This window comes from Heterodontus francisci, chromosome 35 (assembly GCF_036365525.1).
Source record: "Heterodontus francisci isolate sHetFra1 chromosome 35, sHetFra1.hap1, whole genome shotgun sequence".
Taxonomy (NCBI): Eukaryota; Metazoa; Chordata; class Chondrichthyes; order Heterodontiformes; family Heterodontidae; genus Heterodontus; species Heterodontus francisci.
The window spans coordinates 48,344,223-48,366,071 of NC_090405.1; the positions used below are offsets into that span (position 1 = coordinate 48,344,223).

Genomic DNA, 21,849 nt, shown 5'->3' on the forward strand with positions numbered 1-21,849 from the left:
TCACCAGCTGTAGTGTGACCGGCAACACTGATCAATCATTAACCCTGCAAGTACGCTGGCAACTGAACAATTGGCAGCTAAAGCTTAATGCTTGTATATTGATGGCGTGCCCTCCAACTGTAGGTGCAAGGTATTCCTGTGCCAATAAGACCCAGCAGTAGCAAGGAAGCAGACTACATCTCCTGAGAGCATACCAGGATTCAGGATCTTGGGTCCCATGATCACTTGTTGGAGACAGCTCAAAATGCTGGCCTCTAACAGGGAGAGCAGAACTTCTACATCACTGGCTTTGCACTTGAGCAATAAGGTTATGGGTCTGCTCTGCAGTGAGCTTCTCCCCCTGGCTTACAGAAGCACCAGAGTCCCTTCTACCTGACTTGTAACTTTCCTTTCAGTCAACTGACAGCAACTGATTCAGATCAGTTCAAGACTGTTTAATATTAATTCAGCCCAATATAAAAAAAAACTAAACATAGAACCACATCTCAAAGTGCTTCACAGAAGATAACTGATATGATTATTTACATTTCCCCTCCACTTTGTGAAAATTCAAAATTGTTTCTTGAAGCACCCAAACCTCTTAGAATGTTTTCAACGTTCATCATGTCCTGCAGCATGGTCCTTCACTTCTCAATTTAAGATCAAGGTTTCACATAATTCAGCCTTATAAACCACTAGGGAAAAAAATCTAGTCCAATTATGTACATCACTTTGTTAAGATATTCAGTTTCCTCTTTCTCTCCCTCTCATTTTAACTCAGCTTCTAGACTACACAAAGGAGTCTCATTTCACAGCAACATAATATGTTTAAGATTTGAGGTAAACTTTCACTCTGTAATTAAAATGAGCAAATGTAGTGTAAGACAGCATGCCTTCAATACCATGTTTTAGATATGTCTGTAGCAATCCCTCAAGGATAGCCCCAAAAGAATGTCAGTAATGCTGTTAAATGCTAGATACTGGTTTTACACAACTGTGGAACAGGCTTGATGAAGTTATAATGCCAGCTATGTATTGCTCCAACAGTCTGTCGAGCAAAGAACAACTCTTCTTCCAGGCACTTCAATGCTGGTTAAATTTTACATTGGGGGCAAGGCCAACACAACTCTGCAGGTGATTCAAGTACCTAGCTGAACACAATGCTTCAGACTGGGCGCAGTTATATCTCCTCCTCACTGTGATATCCCTCCATTTGCCAGTGTTCGACCCCCAGATGTATTACACAGCCCGCAATGGTGCACAGCTGGAGTTACTTCATTCTAGAGTGTAACTGGCTGGTGAGTAACTCAAGCCAGAAACCTGGTGAAAAAGAGACGCAATTCCGACAGGGATTGTCACAAGACTTCACAGAGACACACAAGTTTCGCACTCTGAACATTCTAGAGGCAGTTAAAAAATTTCTTCTGCACTGCCAGGCATATCTAAAGTATTTGAACATGCCTGCCATATCGCTGTCCCAATAATATACCAAGGTATGATTTTAAACATGATCATAAACAAAATCAGTACTATGATGTACTATTGGATAAATACTTGAAAAGGAAAAGTTTGCAAGGTTATGGTTAATGAGCAGGGGAGTGGAATTAGTTGGCTATCTTTTTCCAGAGAGCTGACAATAGGTTGAATGGCCTCCTTTCCTTGCTGTATGTTTCTGTGATTTGTAACACAATTGTCAGAGGATCCAAACAACAGGATACCGTTTCCAAAAACATAATTCACTCAAAGTTGAAAAATCCGGTGCATCATGCAATTTGTGTGTGATCAAACAGCTTGACTGGCAAAAAAAAATCCTCACCGAACACCAGCACATTAAAAACTTTTATTGGAAAAAGGAACTCAATGCTCGGTTCTATTTACATAACTACAGGGTTAGCTTAACGGTCCTAATACCAGATAGTAAATGTCAGAAAGATGGACCATTGGTTGTTACCTCAGTAATGCAACAACTTTGACTCTTATTCCAAAGCAGCAATGTTCTTTAGACACAGTTTAAAAATATTTCTTTTTTCCCCCAACCAGGAGTTGGGCATCGATGTTCATCAGCAAGCGAAATGGCCCCTAACCGCAGATCATCATGGATAAGTGTCGTGAAAGAGCCAGGTTGTACCATATTAATTCAGCAAACTTGTGGCTCTGAGGAGTGGGAGGGTGTGGAGCTGAACATTTAGGAATTAAAACAAACTTGCCGTTGTACAGTACAAAGCAAGAAAAGACGTCAGATTACCTCAACTGAAATAAAGCATATAACAGTGTGACAGGAAAAGGGATCAAAATATAACTGAATGAAAACATTACGTGTAAAGTTTGAATCTTACCACAAATGCAAAAAAGGTTAACCTCTTTCACACGCACTGTCCCATAACAATCTGTCTGCTGGAACACCGTATAGTGCATTTTTAAATGATAAGGATATGGAGTGGAGGTTGAGAGAGGTTACAGCATGCAGCATGCCCTGAAAAGCAGCATCCCATCCACCGACTGAACACACAAGTCAACCCTCTCATTAGCTGCGATGAACAGCACAGATCCTCGTCGGATGTTGATCTGAGATGGGGCAGCAGTTCCCGTGGCTTCGCCCCTAATGACCAGCAGGATACTTGCAGAATCGATGGAGGATATCATGTACCGTTTCACCGAACTTGGAACCTGGGTTAAAGAGATTGTATTTTTGATTATCAGGTTCTCAGGTGATATGGAAGTTGGCAAATTCAGCCTTCACTTCAGTATATACTGATCAGTGCATTTATATAACTTATATACAACCTTGTTTAGCTCACACTTAGAATGCTGTGCACAGTTCTGGTCTCCATATTATGAAAAGTGAATAGACATACTGGAAAAGGTGCAAAATGGATTTACAAGGATGATACCAGAACTGAGAGATTTAACTATCAGAAAAGACTGAACAGGCTGGAGATCTTTTCTCGAGAAACCGAGAAATGATCTGTTGGAGGTATTTAAAATTATGAAGGGGCTTGATAGGGTAGATGTAGAGAAATTGGGGGAACAGTCCAAAACCAGGGGCCATAAATATAAATTAGTCGCAAATAAATTCAATATGGAATTCAGGAGAAAATTCTTTAGTTGAGGCTATGCAAAACTCAATACCATGTAGAGTGGTTGAGGTGACTAGCACATATGTTTGTAAGGGGAAGCTAGATAAGTGCATGAGACAGAAAAAAATTGTTCGGTAGGATGAGATGAAGTAACCAGAAGGGGAGAAGGCTCTCATGGAGTATAAACACTGGCATAGACGTAAAAACAAAAAATGCTGGAAATATTCAGCAGGTCTGGCAGCATCTGTGGAGAGCAAAGCAGAGTTAACATTTCAAGTCAGCGACCTTTCATCAGAATTGGCAAAGGTCAGAAATGTAATAGATTTTAAGCAAATAAAGCAGGGGGTGGGACAAAAGATAACAAAAGACAAGGTGTTGATAGGACAGAGGGTCACAGAGAATAACTGACCAGAAGGTCACGGAGCAAACGGTGTGTTCATAATGTTCAGTCCTGGCCAAAAGCACAAACATGAAAAAAACAGTGGGCAGGCACATGGTAAAAAATGAACAAACTAAAATAAAAAAAAATAAAACTAAAAATAAAAAAAGGGGGGCCAGTCATGCTCTGAAATTATTGAACTCAGTGTTCAGTCCGGTAGGCTGTAGTGTGCCTAATCAGTAAATGAGATGCTGCTCCACGAGCTTGCGTTGATGTTCATTGGAACACTGCAGCAAGCCCAGGACAGAGATGTGGGCATGAGAACAAGGGGGTATGTTGAAATGGCAAGCGACAGGAAGCTCAGGGTCATGTTTTTAGACTGAGCGAAGGAGTTCCACAAAGCGGTCACCCAATCTGCATTTGGTCTCCCCAATGTAGAGACTGCATTGTGAGCAGCGAATACAGTATACTAAATTGTAAGAAGTACAAGTAAATCGCTGCTACACCTGAAAGGAGTATTTGGGGCCTTGGATAGTGAGGAGAGAGAGGAGATAAAGGGGCAGGTATTACACCTCCTGTGATTGCATGGGAAGGTACGAGGTGTCAGGGTAATAGAGGAGTGGACCAGGGTGTCGCGGAGGGAACGATCCCTGCGGAATGCTGATGGGGAGGGAAGGGGAAGATGCATTTGGTAGCGGGACATCACGCTGGACGTGGTGGAACTGGTGGAGGATGATCCTTTGGATGTGGAGGCTGGTGGGGTGGAAAGTGAGGACAAGGGAACCCTGTCGCAGTTCTGGAAGGGAGGGGAAAGGGTGAGAGCAGAGGTGCAGGAAATGGGCCGGACACGGTTGAGGGCCCTGTCAACCACAGTGAGGGGGAATCCTCGGTTGAGGATAAAGGAAGACATATCAGAAGTGCTGTTGTGGAAGGTTGCATCATCAGAGCAGATGCATTGGAGACTGAGAAACTGAGAGAATGGAATGCAGTCCTTACAGGAGGTAGGGTGTGAAGAAGTGTAGTCAAGGTAGCTGTGGAAGTCGGTGGGCTTATAATGAATATTAGTAAACAGCTTATCCCCAGAGACGAAGACAGAGAAGTTAAAGGAAGGGAAGGGAAGTGTCGGAGATGGACCATGTAAAAGGTGAGAGAAGGGTGGAAATTGGAAGCAATGTTGATAAAGTTTTCCAGTTCGGGGCGGGAGCAGGAAATGGCACCGATACAGTCATCAATGTACCGGAAAAAGAGTTGGGGGAGGGGGCCTGAGTAGGACTGGAACAAGGAATGTTCAACATATCCCACAAAAAGACAGGCATAACTAAAACCTGAGCAGGTACCCATAGCAACACCTTTTACTTGAAGGAAGTGAATGGAGTTGAAGGAGAAGTTGTTCAATGTGGGAACAAGCTCAGCCAGGCAGAGGAGGGTGGTGTTGGTTGGGAACTGGTTGGTCCTCTGTTCAAGGAAGAAGCCGAGAGCTCTCAAACCGTCCTGGTGAGGGATGGAGGTGTAGAGACGTGATGGACCAAATAGTCTGTTTCGGTGCCGTAAATTCTATAGAATACAAATTAATTCCTCCACTGGTCGTTACACAATCTCCTTCTTTAGATCAAAACCAGAAGCGTGCATTCCCCCTACGGTCTGCAAGCTGCAGTTTCTGTGCAAAGCCATCAGCTTCTTCAGGCTGCACTGCAGCTGATACAGTACGACCTGCTCTCAGATCACCGGTGTCAATATTTCGTTACACACTAACTTTGGCATCACAGCAAAATGGAAACAGCATCAGTGCAATGCCAGAGGTTGAACACAGATGCATCCAAAGATGCGTCAGTCAACGAGTGCAGAAGATCAAGCATTCGGTGGTAACAGAGTGACAATTCCAGATCAATAGTTTAAGCCCTACCTCTATTTTTATCACTGTGAAATCAGACACTGGAGGATCATACACAAAAACGCACGGGTCACAAGGATCCTGAACGGATGGGAAGATCTTCGCATTTGCTGGCGCCGGTGTGTAATTGAGCATTTCACAAAGGGTCTGAACATCAATGAATTTTGGAGTGAGGCCAGCTCGCACAGTGTTATCAGAACACGCCATACATTCGATACAATCTAGAACAGATAAAAGAAAATTAATCACCACGAGCCAGTTATTCCGCATCCCATTGCTTAAATATCTCAACAGCAGTTGGAATCAGAATAACCCATATTACACTGCAGAGCCAGAGGTTGGTTGCAGAACTATCCAGAACCCAGTAAGATTAAAGAGCTTAACTCGCCTCCCCTTCCCCCCCCCCCGCCAGTATTGTTGTAAATATATGGAATGAATATCCATTAAATGCAGTAAATACCATGTAGGGTAACTCCTTAGATCGTTGGCTGTAAAAACCAATTTGTAGTCAGCAGCGCCTCGCTTACAAACTTTGGCTGAACAGGCGACAGTTCTATGAGTGCGTTTATTCACATGAGCACAGGTCAGGGGAGGGATCAAAGAGGTACTGAAGAAAATTTGGGTAAGCTTATAAAAGTGCATGGAGAGTCCAAGGGTTCTCCCTGAGGGCCTTTTACATCAGTCTGAAACTACACTGGAGTTATACAGCCTCCTCAGGGATGGGAATCACACCATTTCGGAGTTAGACCAGGAGTGGATTCCAGAATTAGCATCATTTTGACTGCATGACTAGCAGAGACCCGCAAAACATTTGCGGTGAAATTGGTATCTTTATTGCAACATTACTTCTTCAAATCCCTATCCCATGCAATTCCATCTTTCTCATGACATCCCTCTATGTCATATTCATCCCACTCATATCGTCCCCCAACCCACCCCTTCTTCCTATTCCATCCCCATCCCATACCTCCCATGCATTATCCCATGCAACCCGTTCCCACCCCTGCCTCTCCAATGATGTTCCTCCCTCACAATGCCATTCCCCCCAGCCCCCTCCCATGTTCCCCCCATTCCGCACGCCCTACCATGCCATTCCACCCCACCTCCCTCCCATGCCACAGCTCTCTCCACCTCCCTCCCATGTTGTTGACCCCTCCACCTCCCTCCCGTGTTGTTGACCCCTCCACCTCCCTCCCGTGCCGTTGACCCCTCCCGTGCCGTTGACCCCTCCACCTCCCTCCCGTGCCGTTGCCCCCTCCCGTGCCGTTGCCCCCTCCACCTCCCTCCCGTGCCGTTGCCCCCTCCACCTGCCTCCCGTGCCGTTGCCCCCTCCACCTCCCTCCCGTGCCGTTGCCCCCTCCACCTCCCTCCCATGTCCTTCCCCCCTCCACCCCACACCCATGCCATTCCCCCCTCTACATTCCTCCCATGTTGTTTCCCCCTCCACCTCCCTGCCATGCTGCTCACCCGCAGCTTCCTCCCATGCCATCCCCTCCCTCAACTATACCATCGCTTTCCCCTTCCTATGCCATCCCCCACCACCCTCCCCAGTCCCCCCAGCCAGGGTAACACTGCTGTTGGACTCCCCTTACCTTCTGCTGTTTTTTATCTCCACCAATTTCCCCTCCCCCAACCATATGTGCGTCACACACTCCAGTTCTCCGCCCACCAACCAATGAGAACAGTGCAAACAAAAAAAAAAACTCATTAGAGATTGGTCACACCTCCGACCCACACACATTATTTCCTGTTGTTGCAATTTTTGGTCATGCTTTTATATCAATATGTACCACTGTTAATTGCTAGGTTAATGATATGAACAGGAAAATATTGCATGCAAGCTAATGTGTTTCAATGTTGTGCAATGCTTGACTCATTATTTCAAATTCCTCCCATTGGTCACATACCTATAAGTCAGAATATCTCTCCTGCCTGAATGTTGGAAGGACATATAGAAGTGCTGTGACTGTTTGGCCACAATTCAATTAAAGCCGAACAACCACAATTATGCATTTATCAAAATGCATGCTGCGGGGGGGGGGGGGGGGGGTGGGGGAACCTTACAGAACAACAATGCAAAAATTGAACAGTCAAAACATACACTTTAACGAATTAATGGTCATTCCTATCTTGTCTTTTCATGAACAGACTCAAAATCTCACCTCCGTAAAGATAAGCGTGGGGTTCATTCGCTCCTAGAAACATGGCTTCCCCAGGTTGCAGCTTCACTAGATTCAGAAAGTAGATGACGAAACACCCAACATCACCCGGAAACTGAGAGTGTAACCGTAGCAACAGCTCACCGTTACTTCCCATAGTATCCTTGCCCGCAGCAGCTACAGAACATGGGAACTTGTTAGTTCTGAACTGTGGCATGTGCCGTATGAAAACAGGGAGTGAAAAGTTAAAATGGCAAATACGGGAAAATGGAAAACATAAAAATGTTACAAATATAAAAGCACTGTCAGTAGACGTTAGTATTTCAGCTGGGTGCCTTTATCAGCTCATTGAAGGCATGTGCTAGAAACAGTGACCCATCTTTCTTTCAAAAGCTGATCATTTTATTGTACAATAACAGCATTTTTCTTTTACTTTCTAGCAGCTGCAGTTTTTTTTTCCAAAAGTTAAACCAGAGAGAAGCTGGGATTGCTCTCCTTAGAGCAGAGAAGGTTAAAGGGAGATTTAATAGATGTGATCAAAATTATGAAAGGCTCTGATAAAACAAATAGGGAGAAACTGTTTCCACCGGCATGAGGGCTGGCAACCAAAGAACACAGATTTAAGATAACTGGTTAAAAATAAATGCAGAGGGAAGATGAGGAGAATGTTTTTAATGCAGCGAGTCATTACCATCTGGAATGTACTGCCTGAAATGGTGGTGGAAGCAGATTCAATCACAACTTCTAAAAGGAAATTTTATAAATACTTATAAGTATAAATTTGGGAGTGGGACCAATTGGATAGCTCTTTCAAAGAGCCAGCACAGGCACGGATGAGCAGAATGGCTTCCTTCTAAGTCCAAAGATTTTATGATTTTAATTGTTGGTCACTTAGTCACTAAGTGTCAGCTTGGCTTGCTCGGCAGCACTCACACCTCAGAGTTCAAGGCACATTCCAGGACTAAGTTGACACTGCAATGCATTACAGAGTGTTGCATTTCCACTGTCCCACAGATAAGGCATTAAATTTAGGCCTGGCAATCCTTGTGGATGCTGAAGATCCCATGGCGTAACTTAAAGGGAATGGAGTTCTCCTGGTGTCTCTCACAGACATTAACTGGTCATTCATCTCATTTCTGCTCGTGGGATCTTACCTTGTGTAAAATGGCTGTCACACATACTTGCATAACAGTGACTGCACTTTGTGTCAGTGAGACATTTCTGACAGCTGTGAGATGGTAGATTAATGCAAATATTTGTTCAAGAGTCCCATATGTCAACAAATTTATAAAAATGTTTAAGAAGTATTTCACTACAAACATTAGTTCAGTATGTGCAAACTAATTTACATTTGCCTTTAACACTGCTCTTCAGTCTGATCATTAATGTCACAAACCTTCTTGCACCACCCTCTTCACTAACATATTCAGCCGATCAACAAAGGCTTTCTTTTCACAGTTCATCATTCTGGTAAAGCACTTCTTCAAAGCAGCAGATACCTGGTGTGCATCACCTGTGCTATTTTCAAGCATTTCTGCAGCTTCATTGCCAATCACTGCATGGAATTCCGGGACATCTGCAACAAAGCGCACGTGTTTCAGAGGTGAAAAGGAAAACAGTGAGGGTCAGACATTTGCTAAATGCTAGAAACTTCAGTTTTCACCTGAAAGAGAAAGGCAGGTTAATACTTTGGGTGTAACACTTCATCAGAATATTAGGATAATGGAGAGAGGGAGAGCCAAATTTCCTGCTCATAATTAACACTGATAATGGCTTGGCCATGTGAGCCGCATGGAAGATGGCAGGATCCCCAAAGACACATTGTACAGCGAGCTCGCCACTGGTATCAGACCCACCGGCCGTCCATGTCTCCGTTATAAAGACGTCTGCAAACGTGACATGAAATCGTGTGACATTGATCACAAGTCGTGGGAGTCAGTTGCCAGCATTCGCCAGAGCTGGCGGGCAGCCATAAAGACAGGGCTAAATTGTGGCGAGTCGAAGAGACTTAGTAGTTGGCAGGAAAAAAGACAGAGGCGCAAGGGGAGAGCCAACTGTGCAACAGCCCCAACAAACAAATTTCTCTGCAGCACCTGTGGAAGAGCCTGTCACTCCAGAATTGGCCTTTATAGCCACTCCAGGCGCTGCTTCACAAACCACTGACCACCTCCAGGCGCGTATCCATTGTCTCTCGAGATAAGGAGGCCCAAAAGAAAGAAAAAGAAAAAGAAAAGAAATGGCTGAAAATGCACATGTGCGAATGTTAGGTGAGGGGAGGGTCAGGATTGACTGGGAGGGCTCACACAGTTGAACAGCTGAGAACCATCATTTATGCAAGGTATCGGAGAATGAGGAACCATGCTCCCATACAAGTCATTCCCATCAACAAAGGAAACACCTAGACTTGGGTGTGCTGGGCACAATTCCATAATTTGCAGATGAACCAGAGGTGACATGAGGAAAACCTTTTTTCAAATGCAATGAGTGGTTAGGATCTGGAATGTGGTGCAGGCAGATTCAATTGTGGCTTTCATAATTATCTGATAAAGAAAACAATTGTAGGGCTACAGGGAAAAGGCAGGCAAGTGGGACTAGTTGAATAGCTCTTTCAGACAGCCTGCACTGACACGATGAGCTGATTGGCCTCCTTCTGTGCTGTAACCATTCTATGAAAGGACAAGATCAGAAGGGGATAAAGAAACAATGTCTGACGAATGGTATATAAAATGAATGTCCAGCTAAAACTTGTTTGTTGGTGTTAATTGAGGGAAGAATATTGGCCTGGACACAGAAGAGTCCAGCCTGCTCTTTTTCAAATAGTGACATATGATCTTTTATGTCCACCTGAGCAGGCAAATAATGAGCACATCCAACAACATAGCCTTCCCATATTGCTGCACTTAAGTATTAGCCTAGACTATAGTGTAGCTTGAACCCAAAACCTTCAATCTTGAAAGTGAGTGTGCTGCCAAATGAGCCCAGCTGACACTTATTGCTGATCGTTCAGAGTTCACACACAGTGATATTGACAGGAGGACTGAACTGTCAAAACTGCTCCAGGAGATTCCTAGGCAATTCATATCAGCATATTCAGAATACAGAAAAAACACGCAATGTTTTAGCTGTAAGTCTACTATTAAGATTCCCTCGAGTTCTTACCAATACATGTCAGAAATCCTCTTACTTTTCAAAAATCCAACAATTTCTTCCACTGGTCTAAATCCACATAGCCCTTCAAATGGAGTCAGTGCTATGGCCATTTCTGGTTTGTGATTTTTATCTGGGTAACGATCTGGAAACTGAGTGTGGAGTTGTACAGCTAGCTCCTGGAAAAGACACAAATTCCGTAAACTATGAGCATTGCATCACTGACTAATCTTTAAAATCTGAACAATTTTAAATTTAATAACAATTCAGTACAGCGTGTTGATTCCTATTTTAAAAAAAAGGTATATTTTCAATTTTTTGTGTTTGAGTACTGGGACATTGAGCAGAAACAGGATGAAGCACTTCCAAGTTAAGGATAGCAAAAATTTGGGGTCAGTCTCGCTTCAATCTGTCCAAACAGTAGGCAGCATAGCTTTACCCACACTGCCCCAATAAAGTAGGAGGATTTCTGCTTCACTATTCCTAGCAAAACTGTAAATATATGTATAAATATTTGAGTATATTATAGACATTAGAAGTGTTATATATGTTTATATGTTCCTCCAGTACCTTGTTCCACCAGCCTTACAAGAGCCCTTCCCTAATTCACCCACAGCTTTATTTATGGTCTCCAGTGAAACTGGCAATCAGATTGCACCAGTTAAATTAATGATAGCTCTGCACCATGCATTCATTTTTGACCGAGACTGCTCAAGCTTTACATGATTTAGGACGTTTGCAGTTGGCAGCGAGACAGAAGACTTTTGATCAATCATTCGTGGCGGGAATTAAAGGTTCCACAGGTGAAAGTAGGGTGTGTAAACCCTCTATACCACTCATCTGACATCAATATGCAAAAAGAACTACGTATGGAGACATTCTTTTTGCTTCAGCATATTTGGAAACACTTAATTTTATGCATAGATGGGTCCAGTGCTTATCTAGCTAATCTGCACAGTTGGTTGTTACAAGTGGACGCATGCACTTGTCAGATCAGTTGGAAGGGTATATACAAAAATGTTGCATCGTTGCTCACTCTGCTCGTACGCTTGCCTTGGAGGCAGTGCAGCAAAGGTTCATTAGATCAGTCACTGGGATAAGAGGGTTGTCCTCCGATAAGAGGCTGAGTAAATCGCGCCTATATTCGCCAAAGTTTAAAATAATGAGAGGTGATCTCAGTGAAACATACAAGATTGGAGACACAGAGGTCGTTTCCCCTGACTGCAGAATCTAGACCACGGGGGCAGAGTCTCAGGATAAAGGTCGATTATTTAGGATTGAAGTGTGGAGAAATTTCTTCACTCAAAGAGTTGTGAATCTTTGGAATTCTAGACACCAAAGGGTTGTAGATGCTCATTAACTGAATATATTTAAGGCCGGGATAGATGGATTTTTGGTCTCTCAGAGAACCAAGGGATATGGGGAGCCGGCAGGAAATGGGAGTTGAAGCCAAAGATCGTACTGAATGACGGAGCAGGTTTGGCGGGCCTACTCCTGCTCCTATTTCTTATGCATGCTTGATTGATATGGTGTGCAATTTGGTCCAATGCATTCTCTCTCACTCTATACCACAGACTTTGCCTGGGTTACAAATTAAGCAGTTTGGCTATCCTACAAAAATGATTTTTTAAATTATTGTTTTTAACGTCCAGTAGAAAAGGCAGTTTGATATGATTCCCACTGTGTTCTGAAACCAAACTGGGAACCCTGAGGGAATACCAGAGTTCACTAGATTTCTGTCAGTTGGAGCTAGACAGACAATCTTGAGAGTATTAAGCATACTGTTTTGAGAGTTCTATGTTAATGCTAACATGTTCTTTATATCGCTGGATACCAGTAAGCTAAAATTCTGCAATAATAGCTCTGTTTTCCTCTGGGCAACTGCCATGGTCTGTCAAAGTCAGAACAGGGGCAACTGAAAGTGTGCCAACATTTGGAGATGGAAATCACTGTCGAAGATAATAAGTCTTGCCCTTGTACATAATGTATTTCAGCTCAACACCTTTGAAATGACATCACTCTCCATTCAAAGCTCTTCTCTATTAAAAGTAGAGTTTTGTTCAGAATTTAAAATTCTGAGTGCGCATAAAATATGTGCAAGATCAAGCAAAGTGTAGATTCTATGCACCAAAGGTGATATTTGCCCAGTTAACTGGGAAACACTTAAAAAGTCGTAATTAACCATATTTGTACTTACTTTGTTTGGATGAGCTTGAATAGATAATGAAATGTTGACCGAAAGCACCTTGAACAAAAAAGGCAGCTGTCCTTGGAAAATGTCTTTCACCTTTGACCCCAAACATTCGGGATATTCTACAATCCATTCACCAAGAGTCTTCTGGGAAATTCTGTTGTCGCAGATGATGGCATCCCCTTTGGGATGTGCTCCCATCCATAACTAATAGAAAATCGCAACAAAACAGCATCACTTTTCAAGCAAAGTAATAGTTCCTGCATATTGCCAGATTGTAGAATATTTTTCTTAATTATTTTGCATATAGTTTTAGTGTTCTTGTCATTAACACAGTAACACCATAAAGATTTGCAATATGTTATGAATAATTTTGCATTATTTTGATTATTTCTTAAACCATCATCTGAATTTATCAGCATTCCTTCTTCCTCAACTGGACTCTAGGTGACGCGGTCTTGTCCAGAGCAGAGAAGTATGATTGATCACAATACAGATTTGTTTGCTGCTCGTACAATATTCACCAGAATACTGGTCGAGATTTTAGCTCATTCAAAACCCACCCACTTGCACAGTTAAAATCAGGCCCATTGTGTGAAAAATTGACATTTCAGTTAATGGGACACTTCTGTTCTTGTCAATAAGTGATTAGCATATCGAACAAACCTCCAGATTGGATCATGGAGGCAAAAACTCTAGGATTATTTAAGAAATGGTTGGATGCTGGTATTTTGTGGTATGGGGAATTCAGTAGAGGATGAATTACATTGGACTGAATGGCTAGACACTAGATAAATATGGAGGAGGAAAGCCATTACATCATACATTGCACCCGTAGAGTACATCCACTCAAACAGGCTTATTTAACATCTTGCCTAAAAGAGGGTACATCTGACAATACAGCACTCCTTCCAGACAGCTCTAAAGTCCAGATTACATGTACATATCCTTGAAATGAAACTTTAACTCATGGGTTTCTGACACAGCTGAGATTGATACCACTGAGCCAAGCTAAGCTAAACAAAAGGGCAAAGCTGCTTCAAATGCTTAACTTTAACATTTTAAGAGCACAGCACCACAAGAAAGTGGGGAAGCAGGGTCATGTTAACCTGCCACATTCCCAAGCTTCTGATCTATCCAGTGTCCATATGGGAAGAGCCGAGCAGAGACCAAGCACAACTTCTGAAAGAAAAATTGAGAGCCCACCCAAGGATGATCTCAACATCTCCTGCCACCTGGCTCAAAGCAGCAATGATGGAGGCCAGAGAGGCACCAGCACTAAGGGAATGAATGGCAACCAAAGGGGGAGGAAAATAAAGTTCACCCACTCCCAAGAAAATTAGTTAATGACAGCAAGACCCTCTTTAAAGCTGACCTCCCACTTAAAACAACCACCTTGGATTCTGTTTGTCTGAAGCAAAGTGAATAAAATACCTCGGCATAGGGTTTCCCTTGTTCAATGACTACAGAGGGATCATCACTAAAAGTGAGTTTTGCCACCTCACTCTCCAGGCCAAACTTCCCCCAGGCATAATGCTGCACGGCACACTTCAGCGGAAACACTGGGGAAACAAAACATTGAAGATCGCTATCTGTCTCCAGATTACAGTGCAACACTCAAGATAATTGACTTCCACATTTGGTGTATGTTAGAATAAAGGTACAAGACTTGGTTTTAATTTTCTGACCAATCATGTAGTAGAAAGCTGAAAACCTACACTGTATAATAAAAAGGACATTTATAAATGCCTTACAACTCCAACAGGACTTTTAGTCTGCCCCTCATGCTGAGATCCAATCTTTCAAATCTCCCAGTTCATATTTAAATTAGGCAAGCCAGGAAGGAGATGTATGAGATTGCACTGTCTAATAGATAGGGCAAACACTGATGGTCTTTCTCATCCTTCTATTCTTGCACAAGTAAATTGCCTGTATCAATGCACATGATTAATTGATAAGTACGCGTTATCACGTCCAAGATGGTAGTGAAGATGGGAAAGAGGTTTAGAGAATCATGCCACAGAGCCATCTTAAGGCCACAGCCTCACAGCTGACAGAGCCCATTGAAGGGGAAATGTTGACAACCATTTACAAAGGCAAATGCTGACACAAAATTGACCAGAAATACTGATAACAGGAATTAATGGTCTTACGCAAAAATGTTGATATGTCTGCAATGCTCTGCCCACAGAACAGTAAAAATCCTGCAAATCCATGAAATAAAAACAGATTTTTTTGACGCAGACACTGTGACCTGATGGCCCTGGATGTGCATATACAGGAAAAAGAATTTCCCAGCAATACATTATCAATTAGTTAATGATAGAACTTTGCAGTGATGGTGTTGCAATTATTAATCTTTACCCAAGAGGGTCATTGAGCATCCACATAGAGCACATTTTCACATTAACAACTGCTCTAACCATAAAAATTGAAATGGATACACACCCTTCAGTGATTACAGACGTGCAATCTTACCTGCAAGTCACAGGTGATGATCAAAAAACAAAAACCAGCTGACCTAGTGGGTGAATGCAGCATATGATGTGGCACTGAGCCACACAGACCAGGTTTAATCAGAACTTACTGATGTTAGCAGGAGCAGCAGTTGGACTGCTATGTGTGAGCTTGGAAAGATCACTATTCAGTGACTTAAACACATCTCAATGATGGGTAAAGGCATAAATCGGATTCAATAATGATGCACTCTGCAGTTGAATAGGCCCAAATCAAGGCTTGGGGAGAGTGCCAGAGGACAAATGCATTCAGAGAAAGTATCCCAGTAAGAAATCAATATCTTAATTTTAAAGATCTCAATCAGATCACCTCAATGCCTTCCCTTTTCTAATGAGAATTTTCTCAATTCACATGACGTGGTACTGAACTGTACAGGCCAGAGTATTCAATTTCTGGTCTATCACAAGTTGGCTGATCCCTGCCAAAGACCAATAGTTACAGCAGGGCAAATAAAAGTAGTTATTCAACCTTTGTTTTGCACTTTCGGATGTGAACTGAACCCTTGAATTACATTACCACCTTGAAATCACTCCAGGTTATCTGCTATACCACATTAAAAATCTGGCCTGAGCTCCTTTACGAGATTACCTCCTTGGAATTACTCCCAGGTACCCACTCATTCATCGAGAATATGTATCTCATTCGTTATATTTCAATTCGAACAGCAAATCGTCTATTGCAAACCAATTCCTACTGGGCACGTTCCAAACAGTATCATAGCCCACGTCCAAGGGTTCGCCCATTGTGTACACACATAATGTGTACACTGTCTCACACAATCCTTCGTTGCTTATTTTGATTAATAAATTACCTTATGGCAATTTTTTTTAAAAGCCTTTGTTTTATTTAATTCATGTACTTGCTAGCATGCATTTACTGCTGAATGTGCAGACAGACTGCCTGAATGCTACTGATTACTTTCCTTGTTCACTGTAACGGACGAATCTAGAATCAAGAGTGCTAGTTCTGACTAGTTTTTACTACGTGATCTTCAATCCGTGTGCAGATATGTTTTCCTTACCAAGGTTCTGTCCTGTACCTGTTCCTCTATAAAATGAACACTTTGCCTGTCACTCCCTAAAATATCTCGAGTCCACAATAAAAATAAGCTACGACTGAATTATAAAGGTGACCAGACACCTGAGTTACAAAAATCCCCTCTTACTGGCATTACATTTCACCGGCAGGTGAAACAAGCTGAGGATATTAAAATTTCACTGTAATAATCAGCAGAAAATCATTAAAGGTCCTGAGGCTCCTAACACTGCAACCTCTCTGTTCGGTGATTTCAAATATTCAGATTAGAAGGATGAATACGTTGGCATGACGAATGAGTGTAGAAATGATGAGGCAGATGAGGATAATTTTTTTTTGTAGCAAGTTGTAATCTAGAATGTGCTGCCAGAAAATGTGGTGGAAGCAGATTCAATAACTTTGAAAAGGGGGTTGGATAAATACTTGAAGAGGAAAAAAAATGGTAGGGCCCTGGGAAAGTTGGTGGTAGTGGGGTGAGGGGGGAGTGGGGGGGAGGTGGTGTGGGTAATTAGATTAGATTAGATTAGAGATACAGCACTGAAACAGGCCCTTCGGCCCACCGAGTCTGTGCCGAACACCCATTTATACTAATCCTACACTAATCCCATATTCCCAACAAACATCCCCACCTGTCCCTATATTTCCCTACCACCTACCTATACTGATGACAATTTATAATGGCCAATTTACCTGTCAACCTGCAAGTCTTTTGGCTTGTGGGAGGAAACCGGAGCACCCGGAGAAAACCCACGCAGACACAGGGAGAACTTGCAAACTCCACACAGGCAGTACCCAGAATCGAACCCGGGTCCCTGGAGCTATGAGGCTGCGGTGCTAACCACTGCGCCACTGTAATGGTGCAACTAATTGGATAGCTCTTTCAAAGAGTCAGTACAAGCACAATGAGATGAATGACCGCCTTCTTGGCTGTGTAATTCTATGTGTATTGTATAAAAATACAATGCATAACATAAATCCCATTTTTGTACTTCAGAGAGGATATGATAGATTGATTATTCACGAATATCTAGTTTGAATGAAACTAGCCCACAATCTACACATCATTATGGATCTAAAATCCTTCCGACCATTTTTCATTTTATTTATCTAACAGGACGTAAACTGAATACAAGCTGCCACAAAGCATGACTGACATTCCATTGTCTTACATAAGAACTAGGGGCAGGAGTAGGCAATTCAGCCCCTCGAGCCTGCTCCGCCATTCAATAGGATCATGGCTGATCTCATCTCGGCCTCAACTCCACTTTCCTGCCCGTTCTCCATAACCCTTCAACCCATTACTAACTAAAAATCTGTCTATCTCCTCCTTAAATTTACTCACGTGTCCCGGCATCCACCGTACTCTGGGGTAATGAATTCCACAGATTCACGACCCTTTGAGAGAAGTAATTTCTCCTCATCTCTGTTTTAAATCTGCTACCCTTTATCCTAGAACTATGACCTCTCGCTCTAGATTGCCCCACCAGAGGAAACATCCTCTCTATGTCGACTTTGTCAATCCCCTGAATCATCTTACATATTTCAATTAGATCTCCTCTCATTCTTCTAAACTCGAGAGAGTAAAGGCCTAAACTGCTCAATCTCTCTTCATAAGACAAACCCCTCATCTCTGGAATCAATCTACTGAACCTCCTCTGAACTGCCTCCAATGCAACTACATCCCTCCTCAAGTAAGGGGACCAAAACTGTACACAATACTCCAGGTGCGGTCTCACTAATGCCTTGTACAGTTGCAGCAACACTTCCCTACTTTTATACTCTATTCCTTTAGCAATAAATGCCAAAATTCCATTTGCCTTCCTTATTACCTGCTGCACCTGCAGACTAGTTTTCTGCGATTCATGCACGAGGACACCCAGATCCCTCTGCACCGAAGCACTCGGAAGTTTCTCTCCATTTAGATAATAATTTGCCTTTCTATTCTTCTGATCAAAATGGATAACCTCACACTTTTCCGCGTTAAACTCCATCAGCCAAATGTTGGCCCAGTCACCTAACCTATCCATATTCAATTGTAAATTTCTTATTTCTTTATTGCAACTTACTATCCCACTTATTTTAGTGTGTCATCTGCAAATTTGGCTGTAGTACCTTCTATCCCTGCATCCAAGTCTTGATGCTGAACAGGTACCAGCTCACTTGTAACCTATAAATGAGGTCTTCCAGGCCTTTGTGTACTCTTGGTTCACTGAATTTTAAATTCTAGCAGCATACACTAAAGGTCAAGAAGTCAATCCCCGAAGCGAATTTGGAATAATTACCTTAAACCTACAGACCCTTCTCTTAACTATTATTCCAAGATTCCAAGAATATAGTAACCAGCTTGAGAGCACAAATCTATATGTACTTCCTTGGACCAAACACTGTGCAGATTAATTCAGACCAGTGTTTACATGCAAAATAAAACAGAAATACTAGAGTACTCCAAAAAAGGCAACCAGATGCAAGCATACAAGAAAGTATATAGTGATATGGATCCTTCTGCAGACCATCTACAATCAATCGATCCTATTGTAGACTCTATAACCTTAGGAAGGATATTTTCGCCATAGAAGGAGTGCAACGAATGTTCACCAGACTTGCTCCCGGGATGGCGGGACTGTCCTATGAAGAGAGATTGGGAAAACTGGGCCTGTATTCTCTACAGTTTCGAAGAATGAGAGGTGATCTCATTGAAACCTACAAAATACTTGAAGGGATAGACAGGTTAAGGGATAAAGGCCAAAATACCATTAGCCTTCCTAACTGCTTGCTGCACCAGCATGTCAGCCTTCAGCGACCTACTGACAAGGACACCCAGGTCCCTTTGGACATCTACACTTCCTAATCTCTTACCATTTAAGAAATACTCTGCATATCTATTCCTCCTACCAAAGTGGATAACCTCACATTTTTTCATATTACATTCCATCTGCCACGTTCTTGCCCACTCACTAAGTCTGCCCAAATCCCCTTGAAGCCGCTTTGCATCTTCCTCACAACACACATTCCTGCCTAGTCTTGTGTCATCCGCAAACTTGGAAATACTATATTTGGTCCCCACAAACAAATCATTGATATATATTGTGAACAACAGGGGCCCAAGCACTGATCCCTGTGCTACCCCACTACTCACAGCCTGCCAATGCGAGAATGACCCTACTCTCTGTTTTCTGCCTATTAACCAATCCTTAATCCATGCCAGTATATTACCTCATATCCCACATGCTTTAATTTTGCTAACCAATCTCCTGCAGGGGGCTTTATCAAAAGCCTTCAGACAATCCAAAGAGACTCCAACAGGTTCGTCAAACATGATTTCCCATTCATAAATCCATGTTGACTATGCCCAATCAGATCATTATTATCCAAGTGTCCATAATTCCCTGTTTTCTCTCTCCCTCACTTCTTAAATAGTGGGGTGACATTTGCAACCTTCCAATCTGCAGGAACTGTTCCAGAATCTATCGAATTTTGGAAGATGATCACCAATGCATCCACTATCCCCACAGCTACCTCTTTCAACACTCAGGGATGTAGAATATCAGGCTCTGGGGACTTAACCTTCAGCCCCATTAATTTCTCCAATAAAACCTTCTTACTAATACTAATTTCCTTCAATTCCTCATTCCCCCTAATCCCTTGGATCTTTAATTCTGGGAGACTTCTTGCACCTTCCTCAGTGAAGACAGACACAAAGTAATCATTTAGCTTATCTGCCATTTCTCTATTCCCCATTATAAATTCTCCTGACTCTGCCTGTAATGGACTCACATTTGTCTTAGCCAAACGTTTCCTATTAATGTACCTGTAGATAGGTCAACAGATTGAAGGTAATGAGTCCAAAAACAGTTCAGGGACTCACTTCTTGACCTTTAATGTATGCCGTTACGATTTAAAATTCAGAGAACTAAGAGTACTCAATAGCCCGAAAGTCCTAATTTATAGGCTACAAGTGAGCTGGTACCTGTTCACCATCATGACAATGGAAAATCAGTCATGCTTTGTGTCTGGCAGCTTGTACTCAGTTTATGTCCTATTAGATAAATGAAAAATGGTCCAAAGAAAATAGCGCTTATGGATCTTTTATGCATACCTGAAAAGGGCAGAGGATCCTTTATTTAACATCCCATCTGAAAGATGACACCTCCGGCAGTGCAGCATTCCCTCAGTACTGCACCCAGAGTGTCAGCCTTGATTTTTGTGCTCAAGTATCTGGTGTGGGACTTGAACCCACAATTTTCTGACTCAAGAGGAGAGAATGTAACCAAGTGACACCTTAACATTTGCAATATTGGAAAGATTAACATTACGAAAACTGCATGGTATGTGATGCAGCTTATCTGCAACTCTGCAAGGGTGCTGCTATGACCTTTAAAAAGACACAGGCCGTCCTCATTCATCCCGAGTAACCCCGACCAAACACATCGGCCTACAGTTACCTCAGTGCCGCAAAAGATCCTCACTTGGTATCGCCCTGCCCGCCATTTACTTAAATTGAACCGAATTGAAAATTCCACTTACCCTTCACCACCGCCATCACCCCTCTCAGCTGGACGTACGCCTGCGTTTGACGTCTTCACCATTACGCAAACACCACGTGATGCGCGTGGCCGCGGTGCCTGTTGGGAGCTGTAGTTTTTTTGTATGTGGGGCCAGTTCTGGATGAAATTGCAGTGTGAATTGATATGCAGTGTTGTTGGTTCTTTCATATCAGATTCTTTGGAGTGGAAACCCTCTATAAATATCCATGAACAATAGATTTTTCATTTATCCCACCTAATTTTGTATTGTTGAAAGAAACATTTAAGTTTAGTATAAAAACAAAAAATGCTGGAAATACTCAGCAGGTCTGGCAGCATCTGTGGAGAGAGAAGCAGAGTTAACGTTTCAGGTCAGTGACCCTTCCATAGTGCTGTCATCATCCAAGGCCCCAAACACTCCTTCCAGGTGAAGCAGCAATTTACTTGTACCTCTTTCAATTTAGTATACTGTATTCGCTGCCAACAGTGTGGTTGCCTCTATATTGGGGTAACCGCTTTGCAGAACACCAAAAGTATGACCCCGAGCTTCCGGTTGCTTGTCATTTCAACAACCACCCCCCAACACCCCCACCGGCTCTCATACCCACATTTCTGCCTTGGCCTGCTGCAGTGTTCCAGTGAACATCAACGCAAGCTCGAGGAGCAGCACCTGATCTTTCGATTAGGCACTCTACAACCTTGCGGACTCAACCTCGAGTTCAACAAATTCAGAGCATGACTGGCCTCTTTTTAGATTTTTTTATTTTTTATTTTATTTTGTTTTTTAACAATGTGCCTGTTTTTGTGTAGACAAAGCTGCTCATTATTCGCAATTAATACTGTCTCTGGACTAATGCATTGTCTTTCACCACAAGCATTAACACACTCTTTGCCTTTGTCTCAGGAGAGCTTTGTTATTCAATCTTTCCAGCCCTCTGCCCTATCACACAC

General features: G+C 42.6%; 1 protein-coding gene across 1 annotated transcript; it reads right to left on the reverse strand.

The window, feature by feature from the left end:
* Window positions 1-1,805: 1,805 nt before the first annotated feature.
* mpi (mannose phosphate isomerase) lies at window positions 1,806-20,951 on the reverse strand. The gene is made up of 8 exons (XM_068015153.1): window positions 20,900-20,951; window positions 14,258-14,385; window positions 12,830-13,030; window positions 10,670-10,811; window positions 8,882-9,061; window positions 7,489-7,662; window positions 5,339-5,547; window positions 1,806-2,646 (listed from the first exon to the last, which is right to left on the reverse strand). Exons 1-8 carry the CDS (start codon window positions 20,913-20,915, stop codon window positions 2,434-2,436), a joined length of 1,263 nt encoding a protein of 420 aa, XP_067871254.1. The 5' UTR covers window positions 20,916-20,951; the 3' UTR covers window positions 1,806-2,433.
* Between the last annotated feature and the right edge of the window lie 898 nt (window positions 20,952-21,849).

Bases quoted from the DNA above. Each gene is read 5' to 3' on its own strand.
- mpi (XM_068015153.1), bottom strand. The intron at 7,663-8,881 runs GTTTGTGACATT...CATGTTCTGTAG, and splicing joins GAAGAGGGTGGTGCAAGAAG to CTGCTGCGGGCAAGGATACT. The intron at 2,647-5,338 runs GTAGGGCTTAAA...TCTTTAACCCAG, and splicing joins TCACAGTGATAAAAATAGAG to GTTCCAAGTTCGGTGAAACG.